Below are 27,930 nucleotides of genomic sequence, written 5' to 3' on the forward strand. Positions count from 1 at the left end.
TAAATTAGACAAAGTCCAGCTCTTGTTGACCAAATGACCAAATCCATTAAGCTCACAATTTTCACTGAACTGTTTTCCTTAAAAGCCTTAAAATGGATTATTTGTGTCATCTCCTTGATCAAGTATCTCAGACAGTATTTTAATCTCATCCAACTCTGACCATTATGCAGTCCAATCTGTTTCCATCTCTAAAGGACCTCTCACCTCACTGCCTTAGTCACAGATCTGTGCTGTCATATTAATACATTCTCTGGCCTGTGGCTTAGATAATCAGGGACATCATGCATCGCTGGCATTTATTGTGTTTGCTTTAAGCTCTTGAATCTTCTCATATATTTTTATTTTGCAACAAGTTAAGAATTTTCAGCCCAGATTCCAAAGCTATTAGTATGAGAAATATTCCTGTACAATGGCCAGCGAATTCTAATAAGGTTATAGGTCAGTTACCCCACCTCCACCCTGAAGACCAGCCCCATCCCAGTTCAGACCAGGCTCAGGGATCCAAGTGCACATCTCTTGGCGTTTGTTGGGAATTGGGGAAGAAGCAGGGGGAGGGGTTTTAGAAGTGCAAAGCCAGATCACAAATAGTTTTGTCCTAGCCCAGAATTCCCTATAATATCTCTATCTAAATGGCAGTTAGGAAGCCAGAGCCACTAATCAAAACATGATTTGAGTTGGTTTGGGGTAGATCCAGGAATCCAGCATAAGCCAAGAACTTAGCTCACAGTCATGATTCTCTCCTTGGGTAATTCCTTTAATTCGTAAAGTACATTGTATTTTTCAAATTGTTCTCACTTATGATAACTCAGGTGAAATTAGCAACCCTGAGATGCAGGGAGATGAGATTATCGTCCACGTTTGATAGGTGAGGAAGCTGAGGCTTCATGAGCTTGCTCAGCCTCATATTGTGATTAGGTGGCAGAGCCTGTCCTTAAATTCAGGTTTTTTCTGCTTGTCAGAGATTCAGCCTCTCTTTTTACCAAAGATGAGCAAAGTAACTCCTTTAACTGTGCAGTGTCCCTTGGGCTGTCTGCTGCCCCAGCTCTCAAAGGAACTTAACCAAATACTATGGAGGAGGAGAGAATGGTAGAAACTGAATGAAGGGACAAAGCAAGGAGTTGAATGCTAATACATTATGTGTGAGCCCTTTAGAAGGCTAAGAATCAAATAGTAAAACTAGAAGGAAGAAGGCTCATTGGCATCAAGGTCATAAAGTGAGGGCGAGAGGAAGAGTGACAAGAGAGGAGTGACTGGGCCAATGCCAGTAAATGACAAGGCAATGATAATGGCAGCACAGTGGGGACCGATTGCAAGCCAGGTCAAGATCAGCCCTGTCCCCAGGGCAGGGACTGAGAGCTAAAGCCAGGAAAGGAGCAGAGGGCCTGGAGCCACAGGTCACAGAGAATTTCAGAGAACGAGGAGAAAATTCAGAGAATTTTCAGAGAGGAGAAAATTTCAGAGAACGAGGAGGAAGGGCAGGGATTTGGGCCAGGATCCAAAAATTCTAACATGCGACATCACGAGAAACAAAACTATTTTTGCTATATTTATTTGTCAATATCTTTCTCTTTGTTATTGTACGGCTCCACATGGTTTGGCCTGAGAAACTTGGGTTACACATATTTGATCAGGATGCAGTCTCCAATCATAAGGGAGGTCGCAGTGTGGTGGGGAGATAAACATGAATGCAACTATTTATAAAAGTGTGTGATAAATGCTGTAATAGACAATGTCTGTCTATCTATCTATCTATGCAAGATGCTGGGGATGGCATCAAATTTTTAGTTATTTGCTAAATAACTTAAATCCCCTAATGCTGCTAAATTCCCTCTGTTATACCAAACTTTCAGTAAAGTCTATGCCATCAAGAAATTATTTGTGGGAGTATTTTGGGGCAAAAGCAAGGGAGAAAGGCCTGTGCTCTCTTCCTGGGTAGCTGTGAAACAGAGAAGAATCATGTGGCCATGAGAATTGAGATGTGAATAAGGCTAACAGCTGAGCTAGTGCAGAAACTTGGAGCTGGAGGTGGCCTGAAGAAACACAAGCCGTCGAAGATGTCAGGGGCATCAGTGGGCTCTCCTCCATCATGGGATGGGGGTCAAGTCAAGTTAATAATTGAATCTCAAAGGAAACACTGATTTCCAGCTGATTCTTGCGTCACATTTGCTTCACCTCCTTTAGAATCTTAAACTTTCTGAGAGCCACTCCCTCAGTTTCCCAAAACTGACATCAAGTTTTGTTGTGCCCTTTCTGGGTAGCTGTGGAACCGAGAGAAGAATCATATGGCCATGATAATTGAGATGCGAATAAGACTAACAGCTGAGCTAGCGTGTGGTCTCTCCCCACACCTCCCACTTCTAAATTCCTTTCTCTCTTTAAAACATTTTTTTCTTTGGCATAAAACTTAGAGTGGTAGCATATTAAACAACACACAATATTCTATGGCTTGAATAATGGTGTTTATTTTCTTTAAATACGCTTAAATATGAAACAACAGACAGTAGTTCTGTAAACTCAAAACTAAAAGCTGGACAGTAATCAGAAAATCAGTGCTGATCATAAAAATCAAAATCTGCATAAGAGAATCAGAATAATTCACAAGACAGTTGCAATTAGCAAAGGACTCGGAGACTATGCGAATTGCCTCGTCTGCTCTGAGTAATCAGTCACAGGGCACCTGTCATTCCATGATGATCAAACCTTTTTCCTTCACCAAAAAAAAAAAGGGTTATAGAGGTTTCCTCCTCTCCATTCTTTGTTGTGCGGAGGCATCTTCAGTTAGAAGACATCTGTCAGTGAACCAGGGAATCCTCAGCTAGTGTTTAATGGAAGGTTGGTCTGGATTCACCATGGTACTATGTAAAACAGATTTTTTTCTAACATCTGGAAAAAAACAGTGACAGCAACTTGGCAAAGCAGAATGCTGTTTAAAATGACAAGATGGGGAACTCGAGAACAAAGTTGAATCAAGGATTTTCTCGACCCTGGAGCCCATGGGCAGCCCTTTTCTCCTTTGGAAAGCGGCAATGCTTTGCACATGCTGGTTTTCCATTTGCACATGTTCTGCTGTGAAAGGGGCATCTATCCTCACAGCTGTTGCAAAAGAAAATAAACATGAAAATTCAGGATCAAGGACTAAATTCAAAGGAATAACTCTGTTCTGATTTAAGTTTTCAAAGTAAAATTTCCAGATACATATTTAAAATGTCATTATCAAATCCTGAATGGTTATCCCATGTGGATTCAAAATCTATGAAAGCCCAATCGGTAACCTGTAAGTGTTCTATTCATCAAGACATTTCCTGCTTTGTAAATCCAGTGACAACCCCTTCCTCAAAGAAAAAACAAACAAACATATATGGACATATATTGAGAGAGAGATTGAACCAAAGAGTCTGCTGATCTGAAACTCTCCCAAAATAATCTTTTAAATCTCATCAATTTAGTTTTTGCTTAAGATCCATAAGCCAACAACAGCAGACAGGACTTTCTTGATTCCACAATTAATCATCACTCTATATACTCTCACTTATTCATTAGTTGCCAAACCTCTGTTTTACTATTAAAAAGGGGCTCAAGCACTGAAAAAAAAATTAGCTTAATAAAGAATCTCACTAAATCAAAACTGTATTTACATTAAATGTCAATGAGTCAGGTTAAGGCAAGAATGAAAAAGCCATTCACCTGCAGGTGTCTGGGTGAAATATCTTGTGCTTCTGGCAGCAGCTCTCCAGACTCTCTCTGCATTCAATGCAACTGCAGTTTTCTGGGTGCTGGATGAGATCTCTGGGACAGGGAGTTTTACAGACACATTCGCAACGATCTTCATCAAACATCATATGTGGCCCACAGAGAGCCAGTTCCTGGAGATGAGAATGGTCTAAAGAGAAACAGAAGAGTGTTGGTTGAATAGCTGTAGCACAGATAACATGATCACCAAAGCTGGTTGAATACTTTACATTATTCTAAAATAACTTAGAGTCACCTAATCTCCTTTCCTGTAGATTTTTGTCCCTAAACTTTTCACAAGGTGAAGGCGATTCACCTCTGATTTCACGATACAAATACAGAATTCATGTGTTCTCCTAAGTTTGTGATAAAAATGTTATGAGCTAAATATTTTTTATTATTTATTTATTTATTTATTTTGAGGAAGATTAGTCCTGAGCTAACATCTGCTGCCAATCCTCCTCTTTTTGCTGAGGAAGACTGGCCCCAAGCTAACATCCTTGCCCATCTTCCTCTATTTTATTTGTGGGACTCCTGCCACAGCATGGCTTGACAAGAGGTGTGTGGGTCCATACCCAGTATCCAAACCGGCGAACACCAGGCCACTGAAACAGAATGTGCGAACTTAATCACTCCACCACTGGGCCAGCCCCAAAATGTTATGAGCTGAATATTTTTGATAAGATTTTTAAAGAAATTTTTAGCTTGGTGACTTGTTAAAAATGCAGACTTTCACAACCAAATATCAGTAATAAAATCTAAGATGTCTAAGGATTATGAATCTAGTCCTTCCCAGTTTTTTAGGTGAAGATTAAAAAGAAAGAGGAACAGAAGTATTGGCACAGAAATACATCTCAGATCTTCCAGATTCTGGGTAGAAACAGTGATGTATTTCCTCCACTTGCAGATCACAACATTGATATAAAAGATACAACAGTCATAATGAACTTAGATTCCACAGATATCTGTTGGAACATATGTTCAGCTGAGAAAGGAGAGTCTGAGAAGTTTTGACACACTTGGCCAACAGATACTTCTTCTAGAAAGTGTACAAAACAATTGGATAACTACTACTACAAGTCCAATTCTGATCATCAAGTCGAAATTCATTGCAAAAAAATGGAACAGATAGAAACTTTAGAAGAACTTGACTATGTCACTTAGCATTCCTGAAGGTTTTGGAGGAAAGTACATGTTTAGTTTCTTCCCCAAACTTGCTTCTCTCCCAGTTTGCCTCATTTAGGGAATGGTGCCATCACTCTTGACTTCCTGCCATATTGAATCTAATCACCATGTCCACCCAGTTCTGCCTCCCTGAATTTGTTATTTTTCATCCTCACTGCCACCGTCTCAATTCAGTCAGTACCTTGTATTTTTTGTATAGATAGCTATCACTCATCTTGCCACTACAGTTTTACTCCTTCAATCATTCTCCACAATATTATCAAATGGAAATCTAATCACATCACTCTACTGCTTTAAGTACTTTAAAAGATCCCCCTCTCTTTCACAATAAAGGCCAATTTTCCCACCAGGACGTTTGAGACACTCTATGAATTGGACCCCACTCACCTCCCAGACTCATCTTCTGTCTGTCTCTCTCTCATATATCCTATCTTCTTTCCATACCAAATTAGAGTACTTTTTGTTCCCCTGATGTGCCAGAATCTTTCAGCCCCATGCCTTTGGCCTTGTACTTCTCTCTGCTAGTTATCCTTCCCCCTGATATCTTTCCCAACTTCTGCAAGTTTAGCCAAGTACGCTTGCCCTGTGCATATTTCCATACTGTCCTTTCTTGCACTGCTTACATTTGTCTGTTTATGTCTATATTTCCTCCATTAATTAAAAAGTCCTGAAGGTTATAGGGATCATGTCTCATTGTTCTGGCATAAACTAAGCACTTGGTAAATGTTTGTTGAGTTTATTTGGCATAATAAAAGGGTCTTGAAGCAGGCCAATGTATGGAGACTCTGAAGAATCCCATCCAGCATTCCGAGGCATTGGATTAGACCATATGTTCTTGCCAGTATCTGACCATTAATAATGTATCAAAATGGTAATCTCACCTCGTCCAATCTCATAGTTTTAACAGCTCTGTGGTTAATGATCTTTGAGGGATCATGTGGAATGAGTCTTAGAAGGCTAGATCTGGAGAGACTCCATTCTAGACTGTGTGAAGAGGAAAAAAGTGAGCCCTGTAATCCATATGCCAGCGAGGCAGATGTCACTTTGGGGGAAGATGAGAATGGATTGTTAAAGGATAGTTAAGAAGCTCTTAGAAGATTTGCATAAATCACTAGGTGGCAGTAGAGATTCATTCAGAACATCAAGTAGGACCAACTCCATTCTTGGACAGGTGGTTTAGGGAAACAGGCAACTGGGTGTTTGCTGAACGTCAGCAAGGTAGCTGGCAGAGGTTGGCCTCAATCCTTATAGGCAAGTTAGTAGTGACAGAGTCTGGATGTAGGAGAACTGAGTGGAGCAGCAACTAGCTAAGGGTGGTACCCTGGAGTATTATATATTGATTTCAATACTATGGAGATTGATGATGGGATACCAATGTGTTCTGTTCTGAGCCTTGTTCCATTTATCATTTTTATCAATAAACTGATGGAATTCTTCCAAGTAAATTCTTGAAGTTGTGGGTATCTTGAAGAATTTAAAAGATAGAATCATGACTCACTAATTTTTTTTGGTATTGTGGTTTTCTTTTTAACAGTTTAGAGCAATGCCCTGAATCTAACAAGATAAAATTAAATTTGACTTGGATTCATTAACCCAAATGTGCTCATTCAGGGAAGAGAAGCTATTGTAGAAAGGCAGTTGGCTTAACAGCCACATGTGTGAAAAAGGTGCTTAGTGAACAGTAACCTCAGTATATGTCATCAGTTTGTTGGAGCCACTAGAGAAGTGACTGTGAATTTGGCCCACATCAGTTGAATTATGGGAGATGAAAATTGGAAGTGATTTTGATCCAGGCTACCCTGTGCCTCTCACTTTCATGATTGCTACAACTTCCCAAAAGGTCCTCTGCCTTCTTTCCTGCCCCAGGCCAACCCATCCTCTTCTACACTGTCACCAGGTAGATTTTGTTAAAATTCTAATTGGTGCTATCACTGCTTGAACCATTTGAGTGGTTTCCTTTTGCCCTTAGCATCACATCCAAGCTCTGGGACAAGGCTCACAAGGTCCTTCCACGTAGCCCCTGTGAACCTCTCCAGCTTCCTCTCTCACATCTACCCAGCCCCCTCCCATTATGTTCCCACCTGGCAGAACTTCTTCCAGCACCCTGGATGTACTATGTTCTCTCTCTAACGCTGAGCACTCATTTTTCCCCTGCTCAGAGCACCTCTCTCCTTCCTGACTACTCTTCCTACCCTCAACACATGTGTGCACAGGCTAAGTCCTTCTCCAGGAATTACCTTCAGCAGAAAGAAGCTGCCTCACGCAAGGTTATGTCCCTCCACGAGACAGCCCGTATCCAACAACCAGTCCCTAGGACCCAACTCCTTTGCCTTGATTTGGGACATCCTCCCCAAGGGCTGTCCTAGCTTCAGTTCCCCATGGGATTGGTTGACACCTCTTAGCAACTGCAACACAGTTCAACTTTCCTCTCTGTGCAGTCCTGCCTCTCTCTCACCTTTTAATGCCTTGTACCTGCACGCAAACTCCTGAATACAAATCTCTCTCTTAGAAGCTGTGTACCAGGGAAACCCCAACTAGAACAGCCTTTAAGCCCTATGTATATTGCTTCCCACAGTAACTTTCTAACACTATTAAAAAATGAGTCATATGGAGAAAGAATTAGATTGGTTTTATAGGGTTCTATGGGGTAAAACCTAAACTGAGTTGACGCTCTAGAGCTGGCCTGTCCCACATGGTAGGTATGGGCCCCATAGAGCATGAACTGGCAAGTCCAAATTGAGCTGTGCTCTACGTATAAAATACACACTGGATATCAAAGACTTAGCACAAAAAAGAAAGATATCTCATCAAAGATTTTATATTGATTGTATACTAAAATGATACTATTTTTGATATATGGGATTAAATAAAATATATTAAAATTAATTTCACCTGTTTCACTTCACCTTTTTAACAATGTAAGTACTATAAAATGTAGGTTACATATGTGACTCTCATTGTAATTCTATCAGACAGTACTGTTTGAGAGAGAGATTCGGGTTCAGTGTAGTTTACTAGAAACAAGAGTGTGTCCAGAGCAACTGAGCTGCCTCAGTGGGTGGCGAGTTTCCCTGTGACTGATATTTATTCTAGCAGAGGACGGCTGAAGACTTGGTGGGAAGGGAGTAGGTGACACTCAAGATCTGCATGGGCATAGAAACTGTATGAACTTTAAGTTTCCCTCAAACCCTGGGTTGAGCTTTCATGAAAACATTTAGAAGGAAGCTGAGAAACAAGTATAGGAAGTAGGATATTATTTCTGGTTTCTAGGACAGATTCCTTAGAGTTTTCCTTACGAGTCTTGCTTTTAGATCATAGTTTACAACGAACAAGGTTCATATTGCACCATTCCTTGTGATTTTTTCAGTGGAATCATGTCAATTTCTCTGGGAAATAAATAAAAAATGCATTCTTTTTCAGCCAAATGTTCATCACCAAAACTCATGGCACTATGAGTTATGAGCAGTGATGATAGCCTGTCTCATTTGGTTCCCAACTCTCATTAGTCCAATAGCTATGTCTGCTTTTACTTTGCCCCAGTTTCAGGAAAAGTTTTCTCTTATTCCACATTTTTTTCAAATTATTGGCATGTTTTCATATGACACAGTTGAAAGAAACCAAGTCCAAAATTACTTTATGTTCCTGTGAGACTTTTATAGAAATAAATTAGTAAAATATGGTTGGCTAAGTGTTTAGTTCTGAAGTGGCCTTCATTAAAGGTTACCATCCCCTTTCAAATTCAATGTTTTAGGATGCTCTAATCACTTTGGGTTTTTCTTTAAGATTAAAAAGCAGAGTGATACATTGGTGGGCTTACTATATAATTATAGCACAGAGGGCTCTGGAATCTGACTCCTTCTATCATCCTTAGCGTGTGACCTGGAGAAAATTACTAGACATCTTGGTGTGTCCATTTTGTAATTGTAAAAAAGGGGGATAATAACAGTACGTTATAGGATTATTATGAGGATTAAATGAGTTAATATATATAAAAGGCTTACACTATTGCCTGGTCAATAAACATTAGTTGCTATTGTTGCCATTTTTATTATTACTATTATTATTTCATTACTGCCATGATTACCTTCCATCCCAGGGAGTGGATTCTCCTCCCGTAAGACACATTTACACTTGTTGCTATCCCACAGCATGTCAATAGGACAGAGTTTCTTGGAATGGGAACAACTAGGAAAAGAACACAATAAAGCACATTTAAAAGCTTTCAAGGGCAATCATACCTTTGGAACACTTTTTTTAAATGTTGAATAAATTTCTGAGTGGAGAATAGTTAAGATTTTTAAGGAGCTTAATTCATATTTATGAACTGCATGTTATTAGACAGTAATTCTGTAATTACAAATATTCTATTTGGAAACCTTTGGAAGCTAAACTGTAATCTTGGAAAGTTATAATCTTTTTAAGAAGATTGGTGTTAAAACTATGCAAATTAGCTGTCTACAGAGCTTATTTACCAAAAGTAAATATTGTTCTAACATAGCTCGTAAGCATGATCTTCTTTGAGATGGAGATAAGAACATTGGCAGGACAGCAGGGACATCTTGAGGATAAATGGTTCTTCTATGTGAGCTTTCTTTTCTGCTTGAGGGGGCTCGAGGTATCTTCTTGGCTCAGTGTTAACTGACATATAACCACCAGCTCACTCCTTCACATGCCGCTCACGCAATGTGTTTACTGCTTTACTTCTGTGAGATCTAAGTATCCAACTTAGTTACATTCAGTATTTGTAATTTGTCCTTTATTTGTTTCTCTATATTAAATTCTTTTTTCCCCAAATCAATGATTCTTACCTTTGATTTCATCACAATGCAGGAGTTCATAATTTGTCTCATAAAGAATCACAAAATGCTCTCAAAAATTTCAAAGTCAAATTAATTTGAAGTCATCTTAATTTAAAACAAGAATTTTCCATGTGTTAATCTTAAGAGGAAGGGTTAGAAAATCTCCAAACTCAGATGCAGACAGTTTTGCCACTCCACTGATGCCAGGAGGTTTTTTCCCCCTAATTTTGGGACTTAAATGTGTAAACAGCCTGAAATGAGTTTTATTTAATGCTTGTTCTGGAATGAGAGAACATCTGCCAAATTTGAGGCTGGAGTAGAGATTTATAATTGCATTAGCCTATGCATATTAAGAACAAAGGTGTCAGGGCCGGCTCCGTGACCAAGTGGTTAAGTTCGCGGGCTCCGCTGCGGTGGCCCAGGGTTCGGATCCTGGGCGCGGACATGGCACTGCTCGTCAGGCCACGTTGAGGCAGCGTCCCACATCCCACAACTAGAAGGACCTGCAACTAAGATATACAGCTGTGTACGGGGGGGGGGGGGGGGGGGGGGGGGCGCGGTTTGGGGAGATAAAGCAGAAAAGAAAAAAGAACAAAGGTGTCTACAAATGGACATGCTGAGTTCATAACCACTGAGATTTTGGTCCTACTGCAATATACATCTAACACCTAATAAAAAAATATATTTGCCAAACAGTTATTACTAGTAGATCTGGATTAGAAACTAAAAGATGAAGAACTTGAAGAGAAAGTGATGACTCTATAATTAATGAAGTATTCTCCACACATAACTTTAGCAAAGGCAAAAACAAGTATAATCAAGAAGAAATGCTTACTGATCTTCTTCTGGGATCTGGATGGATCTTCTGATAATGGAGTATGGATGGCGGGGAGCCGTTGGCAAGCACTTGCAACCTGTATGGTTGGCAACTTTAACAGGCACTAATTCAGGTACTGATGTCAAAGGCACTGATATCTCAAAGAGCTAGAGTAGAGAAAGATAACCATAATACATATATTTTTAAAAATAATAATAATTTCTACAGTCTACATTTTTACCATTGTCCTTTATGGTAGTGACTTTGGCAAAGTTGTCCATTAAGTATAGAACTAATAAGGCTAAGAGTAGCATGATGGAAAGAATGCTGGACTGGGAGTCAGGAGATCAGGGCCTTATCCAACTTTACTAAGTATTTACGTTTGGTCAAAGCTCTTAACTTTTCAGTGTCACTGGTACCTTTATAAAAGGCACTGTTGTCCTTGCTCCTGCTTTAAATGTGAGTGTAAATTGTAAGGATTAAATGAAATGATAGCTATGAAGTTTCTTTGAGACAATGGTGAATAGATTATTCTTCAAAACTATTTACTTATCCTTTCCCATACCGTCTCCATTGAAGGAATATAATTTCCTGTTCCTTGACTTTGGACTTGGCCATGTGACTTGCTTTGGCCAACAGGATGTTAGCAGACTTGACACAAGTACAAACTTGAACTGTGTGTGCTTTGTAGGGCTTGTTTTCTCATGCATATGCTGTAGCCATGAGAAGAGCATGATCTGGCAGGCTTGCTGGTCCAAGGGATGAGAGACACAGGGAACAGACCTGGACTCAGTTTGCAGCTTGGAGTCAAACCCAGCTGAGCCCACTCTAAACTAACTGCATCTCAGATACACGAGTGAGAATAATTCATTGTTGTTTGAAGCCACTGAGTTTTGGGGTGTTTATTATGCAGCATTACATGGCAATAACTGACTGACACAAGATCGTTATGCCCAAGCAAGTAATTATAGGTAACACAAATATCATTCTTTCTGTTTCTATATGCCAGGCCCTATTGGAAGCACTTTTATATTAATTCATTTACCCCTTATAACAACATTATGGGGTGGGGTTTTTTTAATTACTCCCCACGCTACAGGTGAAGAAACAGATGTACAGAGAGGTTATATAACTTGCCTAAGGCCACATAACTATTGATTGAATGAGTGGGGATTTGAACCCAGGGAGTCTATTCTAGAGCCAGAGGTACTCTTAAGATACTCTTAAGAATATACTTGATTATTTTTTGGAATGAAATTGCTGTGACTAGAAGAAGTAAGGTAGGATCTTAGCAAGTAGAATTTAGAGAAATGTCAATTACTTTGCATCTAGAGTGGTTCTATGATGTATGGATGAATTTGAACTTGATTTTAATGCGCTGTCCATTTAATCACCATTCCATGTAGACCTTCCTACACAGAGTATTCATTTATTCACTTTGTTTCTAAGAGGTATTTCAAATAGTCCATAACTTTGGGATGAGAAGTAGTTTTTTCAAAAGCACTATTAAAATGTTCAAATATGCATATTTAGAAAGAAAAACGGCTGTACACTTACACTTAAGTACATTCTTTAAAACTAATCATTTGTTGAGTGCAGCAGTCAAAATAAAGTACTCAACTATCTATTAAGTGGAAACAATCCATTAAAGTTGTGTTTATTCTGACCTTTTGATATGTAATGGAACTTCCATGAGTCTGACTAAGAGAGTTTTTAGAGTGTTTACTTTGCATAAACTTCATCTTCTTGCGAAATTTTTCAACTATGCTCTAGGGAATACCATGGTCACATTATGCAAGCTTTGTTTCTACTAACAGTTGATGCTTAGCCATACTTATATCATTTTTTTTTACTGATTGTCAAATAGTAGAGGTCAGAATTTTCACAAGTTCCAAGACTCTCTAAAAGGATTTAGGAACAGAAACTCTCCAGTTTAAGGGGTATTTTAGGGGGTCGGGGAAACAAAATTAATAAGTTAACCTATTATCAAACAAGTCAGTATTCCATTCTTTCCATCTAATTAAGATAATTACCTAACATGGATCTACTAGGTACCTATGTGTTTTATTGTACTACCTCTTTTCACAATCGTGAGAATAGATTGTATAGGCAAATGTGACAATTAAATGAATATATCAACACGCATGAGGAAATTTGCAACATAGAACCAAAAGGAATGTAGTTTGACTTACAGCTTTTTCTTTTTAATATATTTTCCTAGGTTTGTTATTATTGCTCTCCTATGCAACGTTTATTACATTTTACAACAATATGGTAGCAATAGAAAGAAAGACATCTACTGAGCAAAAGGGGTTTTATAAGATGGAGAAGAAAGAATGATTTCTTTCACGGAGATTGTAGAATTATTTTCAAAGATCATTTATACTGAATGTTTGCCATTTGCCCCTCTAGAGAGAGACACCATTTTCTCTCCTTCTTTCCCCACTGGGCTCTGTGTCCCAGGATGCTGACCTCCATGGACCGCATCTATAGGTCCTCTTGCCTCCCCCCCCAACCCCCATTCCTTGCAGGCTAAGGGTTGGCAGTAGCTGCCACTTCCACTTAGCTAGCCAGTCCAGCAGCTCTCTTCTCCACTTTCTCTCTGGGTTCCCATAACTCCTCCCTCCCCTTGCCTCTTTAGTCTAAGGGTGGGAACAGCTCCCTCTTTGTGCCAGCCCTGAGTGCTTCCCAAGCCCTTCTGCCTTCCCCTAATCCTGCCCACACCCTTCATTAAACTCTTCTCAATCACTCCATTTGAACAACATGGAACCTAGCGAATACACAAGACACTGCAACTGTCTTCATTCCTTTTAATGTCTGTCCTAGTAACTTCCAGAAGATTTCCTGCTTCTTGACATTATAGCATCAGAGAGACAGTAACTGATAAGAGTTCAGGCTCTGGAGTCCCATAGATCTGGATTTGAATCTCAGCTCTGCCATAAGTTACCTCTCTGAGCCTGTTTCCCCACCTATAAAGGAAGATAATAAGATACCCTTGTAGCTTGTTTCAGGGATTAAAGGAGATAAGGCACATAAAGGATTTAGCCCAGTGCTTGGCAATAAGCTTAGTTGTAGCTATCCATACTATCACCATCAGGGCTTTGGAGAAGGCACACTTGCTGACGTCCTCATACCTGTTTGGAAATGTACGAGGTGCTCGTGTTCATACAGATGAGGCTCTCTTCATTGCAGCAGCCGCCACACCGGAACACGTTCACACAGGGAGGCTTGAAGAACGTGTTGGTGCTCCTCCCCAGCTCGCTGGCAACCTCCACGCACGTCTCTCTAGGGCTGCACTGGGTTCTTTGCCATTCTTCATCTATGACTGCAGAGAGGGCGCTCATTGGGGCCAGCAGAAGAAATGGCCCTGACACGCGCTGGCATGTGTGCCAGGGTTCTGCTGAACAGTCATTGTCACATTTGTAGTGCTTGTTTATTTTACTAGATGATGTTTTTTGTCAGTCTTTTAGCCAAAGATTGTTTTCAGAAAAATTAAAACCCAAATCTATGCTCCTTCCCATTTATACAATACCTTCGTAGAATATTCTTTTATTTTCCTTTGGTGCAGAACATCATGTCTTATATATAACTACACTGGGTACATCTGGAGAAGCTGGCTAATAAGGAAGTAAATGGAAGCATGTAAAGAAATAACATGTAAGTGTTATTTATTAAGCAATTTACAGGACACAGCTGGATAGCATTTCTTCTACTCCAAGCCAGGTGTGGGTAGGTTTTAGCACCATCAAGAAATACATTTCTGTTGGTTGCTTAAGTAACTATAGTAGGATTCAAACCTGGCAAACACATGAATGGGCATTTAAGTGGAACTAACCTTTCCTAAAGTCAGAGTTTTCTCATTTGCAAGTGCCCAATACTGATGATTATATAAAATGATGAAATAAGCCTGTTCATTTTGATGGAAGGAGCAATATTCTGGCCATTCTAGCTAATTTGAGGGAAACAAGAAAAAGAGACAACTTTCTGGGAATGAAAAGGTGACATACATTCTTGTAAAACAGTACTTGCTTTTGTTTAAATTAGATTTTGACACTTTGATACTTAATGTTGTATAGCCTTTCTACGGATGTTTTTAGGAAATGATTCAATTTATGATAGACAACATTTAAAGATTTTCTTTTTGCTTGCCATGGAACTATAGAATTTATTATATACGTTGGGGATGGTGGTGAAAACCTCTTGTGGTAAGGCAGCTTCTAAACTGACCCTCAGTGATGCCCACCTCCTGGTGTTCACACTCTTGTGTAAGCCCCTCCTCTGTGTGTGAGCTAGACCTAGTGACTCACTTCTTATGAGGAGAATACAGCAAAAGTGATGAGATTTCACTTCCACGATTAGGTTAAAAAAGACTGACTTCTGTTTTCTTAGCAGCCTCTATCTCTTGCTGGCACTCTTTCTCTCGCCTTCTTGGCTTGCAGGCTTTGATGAAGCAAATTGCCATGTTGGAAAGGTCCACATGGCAGGGGACTGAGGGTGGCCTCTGGCCAACAGCCAATGACGAACTGGGACCCTCAGTCCAATAGCCTGTGAGGAACTGAGTCCTGCCAACAACCACTGAGTGAACTTGGAAGCACTTCCTGCCCCAACTGAACCTTGAGATGCTGCCCGTGGCCCAAGCTGACACCTTCACTGCAGCCCCTGGAGAGACCCTGAAGGAGAGACATCCATCTAGGTCATGTCTGCATTTCTGACCCACAGAAACGGTAAGACAAAAAAATGTTGTTTTAAGCAGCTAAGTTCTGGGGTAATGTGTAGCAATAGATAAACTGTTCTCCATATTCACCCCATCTTCAAAAATTTGTGTTGGTCTCTCTCCAGATTATTCTGAATTCCCATATATGTGAACATGTTTCCACTAGAAGGGACAGAGAGAACTTCTGCTTGAAGTATACAGATATATGACTGTTGGAGATCTGACCCTAGTTTCTAAATTATTCCTTTAAAACAGCTCTTCCATTCTCTGTATTTTAAGTCAGACAGAGAAAGATAAACACCTTATGATTTTACTCATATGTGGAAGATAAACAAACAAACACATAGATAAAAGGGGAACAGATTAGGGGTTACCAGAGGGGAAGGGGGTGTGGGGAGGGTAAAAGGGGTCAAGGGGCATATATGTATGGTGATGGATAAAAACCAGACTGTTGGTGGTGAACACGATGCAATCCATATAGAAACTGAAATATAGTGATGTACACCTGAAATTTACATAATGTTGTAAGCCAATAGGACCTCAATAAAATAATTTTTTGAAAAAGAAAGAAAAAAAGCATCTTTTCCATATTCTGTTTCCTTTTTTCCCCATTAATCTCAATTGTCGTCATATGTTCCTTCTTTAATCACTGAAAATGCAGAACACAAGGTGTTTGGCTGGCTGAGAAACATTGCATATACTACACAGTTTGCCTAAACTTTGTTTTTCATAACAAAATCTTCAATCCTAAGAAACTTTTTTAAATTTATGATTATGAATATTTATATAAAGAGCCTGAAGACTGTAAATATGAGAGATGAATTACCCAATTAGGTATTAATATGGGCATTATTTAATTCACTATTATTAATCATGAGTCCTGGAAAAACAAGTAATCAACTTATGAAAATATTCCTTGTTTAAAATTCTACTTAAATGTTGCTTTCCATTTGCTTTTTTAAAAAACTAAGTTTTGAAAGTTGATGCAGTAAGATTTTCATCACAATTGCATGGAACTATGATCAACGCCACTGATCAAAGCTTCATAACTCGGCTGTTCTTTACTACTGCCCAGCAGGACTGCTCTGCCTCAGGGAATCACCCTGAAACCCATGAGGGAGAGTTGATAACAAAATATAACAGGCGTAACACACCGATTTTATTATTTACTGCTTCTAACTTAGTAAATAACTTTAGATGATCCTCCACGTACTGAGACATTTTAGAGTTGGCAAGTTCCATATTTTTATGTGTTGTTAAAATATATATTTTTGTTTGTGAGGAAGATTGGCCCTGAGCTAACATCTGTGCCAATCTTCCTCTATTTTGTGTGGGATGATGCCACAGTGTGGCTCAAGGAGCAGTGCTAGGTCTGCACCTGGGATCCGAACCTGTGAACCCCACAGCCGCCGAAGCAGAGCACTGCAAACTTAACCACTATGCCACCAGGCTGGCCCCTAAAATATTTTTTAAATATATTTTTTATGGTTTCCTCCTTAGAAAATGTCAATGTCACTTTTTTTTTTCATCACCTAGTCTTGATTTTATCATAACGCTTGTCTACCTCCATCTTCACGGATGTCTCACCTCAGATCTTGAGACAGGTCATCTAAGTCAAGGCCTTGGATCTCCAGGTGAGGTCTGACCCCTTTGTTTTCATGAGGTCCATGCTAATTCACCAGATAGAAACAACAAGAGCTTCAAAATCTGTCTGAAGTGGGTTCTAGGCCATGGTTCCAACCACCTCAACTCATTTAGACACACAGCCATACACATGAGCACAAAGAATGCTCTCCACACTCATGCCGGCGGTGCTGCTGAGAGATTTATCCCTGCTCATGCACAGCCTTCTCCACAGCCAACAGTGGCTTGTGCAACATCATCTTTTTACAAATGGCAAAAAATAAAGATAACTCTAGAAAGAAAGAAAAGAATAATTTCGGCTTAGTGGTCAATTTGAATCATGTGATAGATATAATCTGTTACCAGGTAATCATATGTTGATCAAATCTAAAATACTAGATCAACAACGCCACAGCAGCTTCTTGTGTCATTTTGACACGTCATCAAAAAAGTTAAATGCCTAATCGGAGACCACACTATTTGGCAAGCATTTCATTCATTATAGCATAGTACATACGGACAATGGTTTTCTTATAAAGAACCTCCATACCCTACTAGGGAACAGTCATTCCCTTTATTTCAAATTATGTTATTTTCTAATCTGGAGTTTGGATTCTTTTGTCTAGAGAATTTCCCCCTTTGTTATTCTCCTAGTAATTGTATTATTACAACTCAGCCTCTAACTTCTACTTTTCATTTTTACTAAAATACATCACAGAATTTTGAAGAAACAAAAAAGCTATACCTAATCTCTTGGGATTTATCCATGTATGTATGTTAGTAGAATGCTCCTTGCTGATGAACACCCAGGTTGTTTTATTTTTTAAGTAAACCCAGTGATTTTTTTTTCTATTAAGAACAGTCTTTCTGGGTTTGTTTTGCCCTCACATCTCTGAGTTAAATATATTTCTGTATTTTGAAGTGTTCTTTTGTGTTGGTTTTTCGGTTTTTATTTTTATTTTTTGGTGAGGAAGATTGGCCCTGAGCTAACATCTGTGCCGATCTTCCTCTATTTTATATGTGGGATGCCACCACAGTGTGGCTTGCTGAGCAGTATGTAGGTCTGCGCCTGGGATCTGAACCCGTGAATCACAGGCCACCAAAGCAGAGTACGAGAACTTAACCAGTACACCACCCAGCCAACCCCTTGTGTTGGTTTTTTATCTCAAAATCATATTGAATATATGTCTCTGCAGAGTAAACACAGGAAACCAGGATTCTCCACTAACATGAAAGCTATGAAATCAAAGACCCCTTTTTCTTCTCCCGACACGTGCCTGCCCTACTCAAGCTTTTGGAAGAAGTTGGTGCATTTGTCACTATCTGATAAAGAGCAAGAATCGGCCTCCATATGCACACACCTACCTTTCAGTGTTTCAATGTCATAGAAAGTTGCCGCAAACCTGGTGGACCGGTGGGATGCAGAGCGAGTGTCTGTGCTGGTAAAACTTTTGAGCTTCAGCCGGCATCTCCACAGCTTCCAGTCCTCAAAGTGCGTGATCCGCAGCAGTTCCTCCAAACCAGAAGCTGCCCTAATCTGTTGTTCAGACCGTTCTAACATTGACTGAGATGCCCGCTTAAAAAGAACCAAAAACACTGGCTTAAAAGCAAGTTACTAAAGTTTTAGTTTGTTTTGATAAGCTTCATTGCCAACACTTGAAAATGTAAATAGAGCTGAAAAGAAATTAGGGAGATTATTTAAATGTACACCGGTACCTAGGAAAAATGACATCTAGTATTTTTGATTCACATTCTACTCATTTATGATTGAATCAAAGGATTTACTTATTCCTTCTGGGTTCTCAGAACAATTAAAAACAATATGGTAGTGGGTTGAATGGTGGACTTCAAAATATGTCCACCTCCTAGCCCCCAGAACCTGTGAATGTGACTTCATGTGGGAAAAGGATCTTTGCAGATATAATGAAGTTAAGGATTTTGAGATGATCATCCTGGACTATCCAGGTGGACCCTAAATACAAAGACAATTGTCCTTAGAAGAGGAGAAGACACAGAGACAGAAGAAGATTTTGTGAAGACGGAGACAAAGATTCAAGTCATGCAGCCCCAAGCTAGGGATGGCCTGGAGCCACCAGAAGCTGGAGGAGGCAAGGAAGGATTCTTTCCAAGAGTCTTTGGAGGGAGCACAGCCCTGCCGACACCTTGATTTTGGCATTCTGGACTCCAGAACTGTGAGAGAATAAATTCCTGTTGTTTCAAGCCACCAACTTTGTGGTGATTTGGTACAGCAGCCACAGGAAACTAATGGAGATTTTAAAATCATACTATTTTGTGAGAGGAGCCAATGACAGTTGTTTTCATTTCTGTTATTTGTTTGAGAAACTGACCCACAAAATCCCGGGGACTTTGCCTACAGTCACATAAGAAAGATAGATTATAAGACCCTGATAACTTGAATTTTCTGACTTCTAACCCTCTGAGCCTTTTTTTTCTTTTTAAACCTGTTTACTATTCAAAGACATGATTTTTTTCTAATAAAATGCATTTTAAGTTGCAAATTTGCTTTCCACACAGTTGCATGAACTGTATTGGCTGATACAGTGCATGGATTTGTGAGGAAAAAAAAAGGCTCAGCCAATAAAAGATTTTCAGTATGTAGCCTAATTGTTCAAAATTAGGGACTTGGTTATATAAATAATGATACATGCATTGGTTTTGATGATCACATCAAAATCAATGATGTAGATGTATATTGGGCGGAATGAATTGAGCTCCTCCCTGGAATGTGCTGGAGAAACCATAGGTGGTCTGTCTATGGTTAGGGATCCGGATTTTCTCCTGCTAGGCCTGTGGTTACTGGGTTACTTGGTGGTTTGGATATGGGGGCTGAGGGGATTTTCAGAACTGGGGTGAGGGAAAAGATGGAGGACCCGTGTAGCTGCAGGATGGTGCTGAGACAGGAAAGTGGAGGGAGAGGTGAATATCAGCTGCCTGCTACAGGTGGAGAAACAGAGGGGAAAGAGAGATGAGCAAATGGAACTTTTAGGAAGCTTTACATTGGGTGGTGTGATGTACGCCCTCCTCCACTGCTCCTCAAAAACTTTAAAAATTACATCATTCATCTCTGTTTGGGGAGTAGGGGTTTTTTTTCAATATGATGATGGATACTGAGAGTTGTCCAAATGTGGATGCTCAGAAGAGCAAGTGTGGTCCAAGTCATGTATGATTCAGTTATAACTTTTTAAATTACTTATGTATATATTTGTGTATAATATACATCATATATATAAGCAATTGACCATTGTTAATTAATCAAATATATAAAATTAAATATATATATATAATATCTGGAGGGATATACATGAAAATATAAACAATGGTTAATTCTTTAGATCAAGGGTTGTCAAACTACAGTCCCTTGGCCTAATTCAGCCTGCTGCCTGCCTGTTTGTTGTTTTGTTTTGTTTTGTTCTAAAGATTTGCACCTGAGCTAACATCTGTTGCCAATCATCCTTTTTTCTTCTTCTCCCCAAAGCCCCCCAGTACACAGCTGTGTATTCCAGTTGTAGGTTCTTCTAGTTCTGCTATGTGGGATGCCACCTCAGCATGGCCTGATGAGAGGTGCCATGTCGGCTCCCAAGATCTGAACCCATGAAACCCTGGGCCGCCAAAGCGGAACGTGCAAACTCAACCACTTGGCCGAGGGGCTGGCCCTGACTGCCTGTTTTTATAAATAAAGTTTTATTGGAACACAGCCATGTCCATTCACTTACACATTGTCTATGGCTGCTTTCATTCTACAATGGCAGAGTTGAGAAGTTGCAACAGAGACCTTCATAGCAGTTTTAATCTGAGGCCACCCATCTTTTTTTATTTCAATTCTTTAATATTCTCAGGCATTATATTTTTTGTTATTTCATGTATTATATTGTCTCTATTCTCCTTTTTGAAATACTTATCAGACATTATTGGAGCCTTTTAATGATCTTACATGTCTCTTAAATGTGCTTTCATATTTATCTATTTTTCTCTCCTTTCATCTCTCTTTAATGTGTTATAGATAAATCAATTGGTTCATCTTCCCAATTACCAATTCTCCTGTTGTGTGAGTCTAGAGTTTATTTTGTTAAGTTTTTAATTTCAATCACCATATTTCTAATTTCAAATATTTCTACTTCATTCTCCTTCCTATCTTCTTTTAGTTTCATTCTGTATGTTTTTCCTAATTTAACATTTTATTTTGAGAAAATTATTCCTTTATTTCTTTAGGGGTCCTAAATAGGTTTATTTTAAGCATTTCTCCAAATTGTTTTATATTTTAACTTCATATATATATATGATTTATATCTTGATTATTCACTTTATTGGCTATCTTTCTTAGTAATAATTACCTCTATGTAATTATTTGGAACTTTGTTTCATCTTCATTGGGAGATTTGTTTTCCTTTCTCACTATTCTTTTTTCGTCATTTAAAAGTTTTGTGGTTGTACCCCCACCCTGACTCCCAGGGCCCTGAATCCAGAATCTTGTTGAGTATTTGTGACTCACGGATCAGCCCAGCTCAAGTCCTGGTTGCAAGGAAGTATCTGCTTCCTCCTTTGCCCCTAGTTAAGCAGTTTCATAGAAGACACAGCTCCAGGCAGCAATGAGCAGTAACTCTTCCTTCCTCTTTCATGGATTTGATGTAGCACACTCATGGAGCCCATTACCCACTGGAGCTGAACTCTTGGTGGCCTCCACCTTCCAGACTCAGAGTCCATCAGATCTGCAGCTTCAGCTTCATGGTTTTTTAAATTTATTTTTATTGAGATATAATTGACATACAATATGGTGTAAATTTAAGGTATACAATGTGTTGATTTTTTCACCTTCATGTTTTTGGTACCATTTCTGCAAATGTTTGCCATCTGCAGATATTAACCATCATCTGATCAATTTTCTATTTTATCTATCATTGCTATGGACTATAAAAGGTCTCAAAACATGAATTTAGAAGGTCATCTTGCTTCAACATCCAGATGTGAATGTGTATGTGTGTGTGTGTGCACGTTTTTAATAAAGGCAGGAGAACCTTGAACACGTTTATAAGCTGAGGGAAAGAGCCAACAGAGAGGGAGAAACTGAAAGCATATGCAGGAGAGATAAAGCAGAAACCTAGAGGGGTTGGTTCGACCTAAGTTCCAGAGATAAGTGGACACAGGATGGATGAGAGGGTCACCCTCTGAAACAGGAGGCTCATAGTGAATGACATGGGTTTGTAGATAGCAGGACTCCTGGGACCTACGATTTCTCACTTCTCTGTAAAATTTGAATCAAGGCAATTTTCTGGGAGTGAGGGGAGGAGGAAGCTTGAAGAGCTTAGATAGGATCTGTGGAATAGGCATTGAATTTAAGCAACATGCCACAGCTTCCTCATCTAAGAAATCTGGAAATGAAACTGAATAATTACTAATGTCTCCAGCAACTCTGAAATTCAATGATTCTCCATTAAGGCTCATTTTTCAATAGTCTCTCTTTTCCTGATTATTCACTCTCTCTTCTAGTTAGACAATCTAACTACTTCCATATTTGAGTCAATCTTTGCAATAAAATTTTGTTACAACACTGCTTCCACACAAAAATAATGAAACCAATCAAATAGCTTTTTAAATGTTTAAAAAATTGTACTATATTGAAAGGATTTTTATTTGTTGAGGCAAATTTTATTCAATACCATCCATAAATACAGACTAATGGATGGCTTCATAGCTCTTACAGGTTTCAATTCAATCTCAGAAATATTTTTAAACTATCCAACCTTGAGGACTGAGGAGAAAATATCAACTCTCTGGATTGAATTAAAGCCATTGAATGGCTCATATGACTTGTCTCATCAAAAAAATGCAGTGTTTACTCAAGAACTCAGAGTTATTTAAGCATACTTTAAGCCTCATAATTTAAAACCTGGTTTGAAATAACTGAGAAATTTCAGACAGTCATTTTGCTATTACAAGTGGAAGTACTAGCAATTCAGCATAAGCAGAAACCTTGCAACTAATTCATCAGGGGCATATCTTTACAAAGGGTCAAGAATGGCTGTTTCCAATAGACTTTCTGCACTGGCTGATTTTTGTATAATTAACTTTATGTTATCTGCTTGGGCAAGACAAAAATTAAAATTGAACAGTGTAAATATAGTCCCAAATATACATTTAAACTACTGATTTCAATGGTTTTAACTACCAAACGTTTGCCAAGTAAGTTGTTCATAATTTCTTCCTATTAGAAAATGCAAGTACTAATCAAAAGTAAAATAATTAAAAAGCAGTCAGCAAGAGGAAGGAAGTGAAGCAGGGTTACCAGATCTCTGCTTTTTATTACAGCAGCATTTTTTTTTTTTTTTTGGTAATTAATCCAAGACTGTTAGCAATTTCACTCCTAAGTAACAAATCATTCTCTGATGTCTTGGCTACCATAAGCCTGTTGCTAAATTGTGAGGCTTAAGGTCTTTATAACAAGATTTTACCATTATTTAAATTTGTATATTGCTTTCTGCAGGACAATATGAAGGGCAGCCATTTCCCCTTTTGTTAATTTCTAAGTTCACATAGCATTCTTCCCTGAGGAAGCATGAGCATCTTCATCGCTCAGGCTTAGGCAGTAATCTAGGCCACGTGTGACTAAAATGGCAGGCAAGATGTTTGGAAAGGGATGGTGGGTGGGTCTGTTGGAGGGATTTGGAGGTGCCCATGTCGTGGGGAAATCAAAGGCCTTCTGTATTCCTACTAATCTGAACTCCAAATTTCCACCCCCTGTGCCCTCAAGAAACATCTAATCAAGTAACACATTCAAAGTGTGAACAAAGGCATGATATGGGGATATCAAAGAGCCCCAGTGGAAAAAATAGCAGGAGGTTCACTTTGGGTGGGCACAAAGAAGGTTTAAGAGTGGGTGGATTGACAAATAAAATTAGGAAGAGAGGTTGGTGCAGTGACGTACCACTTGACATCCACTAGGATGGTTACAGTCAAAAAGACTGACAGTACCAAGTGTTGTCAGGGCTGTGGAGCAATGGGAAGCCTCATACATTGCTGATGGGATTGTAAAATGGTGCTGTCACTTTGGAAAAGAGTTCAGCAGTTCTTTAAAAAGTTAAACATAAATTTACCATATGACCAACCAATTCCATTCTCAGGTATTACCCAAGAGACAGAAAACAGATTATTGGCTACCTGGGGCTGGGAGTGGGAATGAGGGTTAACCTTAAAGGGGCACAAGAGATCTTGTATAAATGATGGCTGCACAATTCAGTAAGTTTACTAAAACTCATTGATTGCTTAAAATATAAGTAATGGTGAATGGGTACATTTTATAGTATATAAATTGTCTATCAATATAATTGTTTAAAACAAAAAAGAGGAAGGATTGGAAGCTTGAAGACCAGGCTACTTGTACCAATTCAGTAGGCAATGGAAAACTTTTGAGAGTTGAATGGAATATTACTGGACATCCATTTCATTGGTTTACTCTTTTGTTTATTTCTTCTTGCTTTGACCTTAGTCCATGCCATTCCCTCTGCTTGGAATGCTCTCCACTTTCTAGCTAAACCTTTCTCAGCCAGGTGTTACCTTCTTAGAGAAACCTCCCCCACAATTCCTACCACTGCGTAGGTCTGGTCCCTCTGTCATATGGATTCCTAGCACCCCACCCTTTTTCTTCCCAGGGCTTATCACCACTGACACGAATGAATGATTTGTGTCACTAGTTGCTTAGTGCTTGTCTTCCCCACTGGATTGTAAGGGCCACTGGGGCAGTAATATGTATTTTTCACATAGCAATAGTAAGGGCTGAATATTTATTAAATGTATGAATAAAGAAATTGATTCATCAAACACTACAGAAAATCTAACCCTGAGATTATTCATTTATTCAAACAACATCACTTATCTTTTAAATATCTTCCTTCAGGTGTCCTCCTTGCAAGTCCAACTCAAATGCCACCTCTTCCATTAAGCTTTTTATGATGTCCCTAACTTAAACTGTATTATTTATGAACACGTTGCCTTTCCTTTACTAGACTATCATCTGCTTGAGAGTACAATATGTGTCTGGTTCATCTTTTTATATAATAAGAACTTGAAGGAATTTATGAAGTAATAAATACATACATGCATTTAACAAATAGAGATTGGGCCCGGGTTTTTGTGGTCTGTTTAATTTTTTATATAGAGTAGTGCTTCTCAAAATTTAATATGCATACTAATTACCTGGCAATCTTGTTAGAAGGCGGATTCTGAAGCAGTAGCTTTGGGGTGAGACCCAGGATGTTGCAGTGCTAAAAAGCTCGCAGGTGTTGGCAATACTGTTGGCTGACCACACTTTGAGAAGTAAGGGTTTGCAGCAGAGCTTCTCAACCTTGCCTTCACCTAGAATCTGCCTGGAAAGAAGCTGCAGAGAAATACTGATGCTTGGAGCCTAGCCTCAGAGGTTCTCATTCTATGGGTTGGGCCACAGCTTTGCCAACAGGATTTTTACAAAGTTCCCAAGTGTTTGCTAGTCTTAGGGGAAGCTGGGTGAGATATATAAAGGAATTCTCTATACTATCTTTGCAACTTTTCTGTAAATCTAAAATTACTTCAAAATAAAAAGTTTATTTAAAAAATCTTCCCAAGCGATTTTAATGAGAACCACTAATTTGGGGGATGGTGCATGCTGCTTTAACTTCAAAGACCTGGATTAGTGCCTAAGCTCCGTACAAGTCCATTTAGTAGGGAATAAATGGTAGATACGTGCTGAGAAAGTCTTATTTTTTAAACCCCTTTGAGTTATACCTTGGATTCAAAATATCTGTATGAGCATCTTGCTGAACTGGATTTTCAAAGCCTTTTCCTAACTCAAGTCACCTGTTTGTGGACCAGTTCCCAACCTGTATGGCTTTTTCAAGGTTGAAGACCAATAATATTGTTTTCCAGGCTAAACAGCAAGAGGAGGTCAGCAGCCTCGTGTGAAACCATCCTAGATGACAGAATAAATTGCTTCTCAAATTCCCAACAAGCCAAAACAACCCATTTCTCAAAACAGAATTAAAAATAATAGCTACTGCTTTTACCTACTGGAATTCAGCAGGGAAGTATAAATTATAATCCTTTCACAAGGCAGTCTATAAAATATTTGGAAGAAAATATAAATGAGAACATAAACATAGATGCCAAGTGGAGGGAGTGCGGCTTAAGAGTAAATGGCTGGGTTCCCATCCTGGCCCTGAGCTCTCAGACCCTTAGCAAGGAATTTCTGAGCAGGGACCCTGACTACTTTCCTCGAAGAGTTGCAAAAAGCTTTTCTTGGGCCATTCCAGTCCAAGGCTGTTAGGAATCCTCCTGTTCTAGATATGGAAAAGGAGACCGGCTTTGCAAAATTCCTCACTGGACCTCTTGAGAACTGTGGGTCTAAGACTACGTTTCCAAGCCTTTTTAAAACTGTTGATGTTATTTTGTCAAACTGTGTTGGCAATGCCTTCATCTTCAGGAAGTTCAGCGACAAGGGAGTGGGATGGATAGAATTTGTATATTCAGAATATCCATAAGCTTCGGGGTGAGCTATGGAGGCATCACATTTCACACAGCTTTCCCTAGATTTGCTTAGGGATTTACAAGTGCTGCCGAGGGGCACAGTTCTCTTATTATTCGCCCCAGTAGTTCAGGGGAACCACAGTCAGCGATTTCCCTTTGCAGTGGGTTTGGAGAGGTGCATCAGGTTGCAATACAAATAGCCCCATGTTCCCTCGACCTCTTAGCAACTTCTTCTGTTTAATGGAAGAGCATTTTTCATTTCATCTTTAATTTGATGTTTAAGGCTTAGCCAAAACCACTAAATTTTTCCTAGTTTGAGGTCCAAGTCGCACCATCATGCTCCCAGCTGTCCTCCACAGATATTGTCCCCCTGCTTCTCTGTTACCCTTTCTCACTCTGCCACCTGTCAAGGAGTCTGCCCAGGCCAGGTTAGACTTGTGAGTCCAAATATAAGTTTTGTGACTTTGCCTTTCGTAGCTCCCAAGTGGGAAGAAAGAACGTTCCTCGAAAGGAAGCTTTGCCTGATATTGTAAACCATTCTGTCATCTGGACAGACAGCTTATTGGAGAGAGGACAGCATGGATTTATTGTTCCAAACTGGCTCTGAATGGCATGGCACTCTGGAAAATGTAAGGGTGGTTTCTTATAAAGTTCTGCAAACACTCACCATATGACCCAGCAGTCCCATCCTGGGAATTTACCGTTGATAAGTGAGGACTCAGGCTCACGCAAAAACCTTTACACTAATGCTTAGACTAACTTTCTTTGTAATAGCCCCCAAACTGGAAACAACCCACATGTCATTCAACAGGTGAATGGTTAAGCAAACCGTGCTACAGCCATCCCATGGGACACCACTCAGCAAAAGAAGGGAATGAACTGCTGGTATTCACAGCAACTTGGCTGGATCTCAAAGGTGTCCGGAGTAAAAGAAGCCAATCTCAAAAGGTTACATTCTGTATGGTTCCATTTACGACATTCTCAAAAAACCAAAGCAATAGTAATAGCTGCTAGATCAGAGGTTGCCAGAGGCTGGGAGGAGTATAAAGGAGTAGTATAAATGATTTTTTTCTGTATCCTGATGGTGGTACACAAGTCTATACATGTGTTAAATTCATAGAATTGCACCCCAAAAGGGAAAAAATGTTAATTTTACTATATAATAACTTAAAAAAATTAAGTAAGTTGGCTTTGAATCCAGGCACTGCTCCTTTTTAGCTATTAGCCTGAGGGTCAATTATTTAACTTCCTTAAGCCTTGGTTTCCCTGTTTTTAGATGGCAATGCTAATAATACTCATCTTGTAGAGCTGATGTGGAGATTATATGAGGCCATAGGCGGGAAAGGGTCAAGTATAGAGTAGGCGCTCAATAAAGTTCCTTTCCTTTCTTTCCTTTCCCAAGGGTGGGGCATCTGGCCCTACGTTGGGGTTTAGAGGTCTGTGTTTTACGGCCCTTGATTTCCCTCACGAACCAGAGAGGTGAGTTTGAAAAGAACAAGATGGGGCGACTCCGATCATAGTAATTACAAATTAAAAAAACTTTTCGAGGGTAA

General features: G+C 39.4%; 1 protein-coding gene across 2 annotated transcripts in view; it reads right to left on the reverse strand.

Moving 5' to 3' along the window:
• Window positions 1-2,439: 2,439 nt before the first annotated feature.
• VEGFD (vascular endothelial growth factor D) overlaps window positions 2,440-27,930 on the reverse strand; it is a 33,980-nt gene continuing 8,489 nt past the window's right edge. For both annotated transcript variants that reach the window (XM_014857661.3, XM_044764368.2), the window contains exons 2-7: window positions 18,233-18,443; window positions 13,665-13,855; window positions 10,549-10,697; window positions 8,999-9,099; window positions 3,685-3,880; window positions 2,440-3,093 (exon numbers count right to left, since the gene is read on the reverse strand). In XM_014857661.3, coding sequence (XP_014713147.1) covers window positions 2,967-3,093; window positions 3,685-3,880; window positions 8,999-9,099; window positions 10,549-10,697; window positions 13,665-13,855; window positions 18,233-18,443 — 975 coding nt within the window. In that variant the 3' untranslated portion in view covers window positions 2,440-2,966. The remainder of the gene's footprint in view (window positions 3,094-3,684; window positions 3,881-8,998; window positions 9,100-10,548; window positions 10,698-13,664; window positions 13,856-18,232; window positions 18,444-27,930) is intronic.

Source organism: Equus asinus, chromosome X, assembly GCF_041296235.1.
Source record: "Equus asinus isolate D_3611 breed Donkey chromosome X, EquAss-T2T_v2, whole genome shotgun sequence".
Taxonomy (NCBI): Eukaryota; Metazoa; Chordata; class Mammalia; order Perissodactyla; family Equidae; genus Equus; species Equus asinus.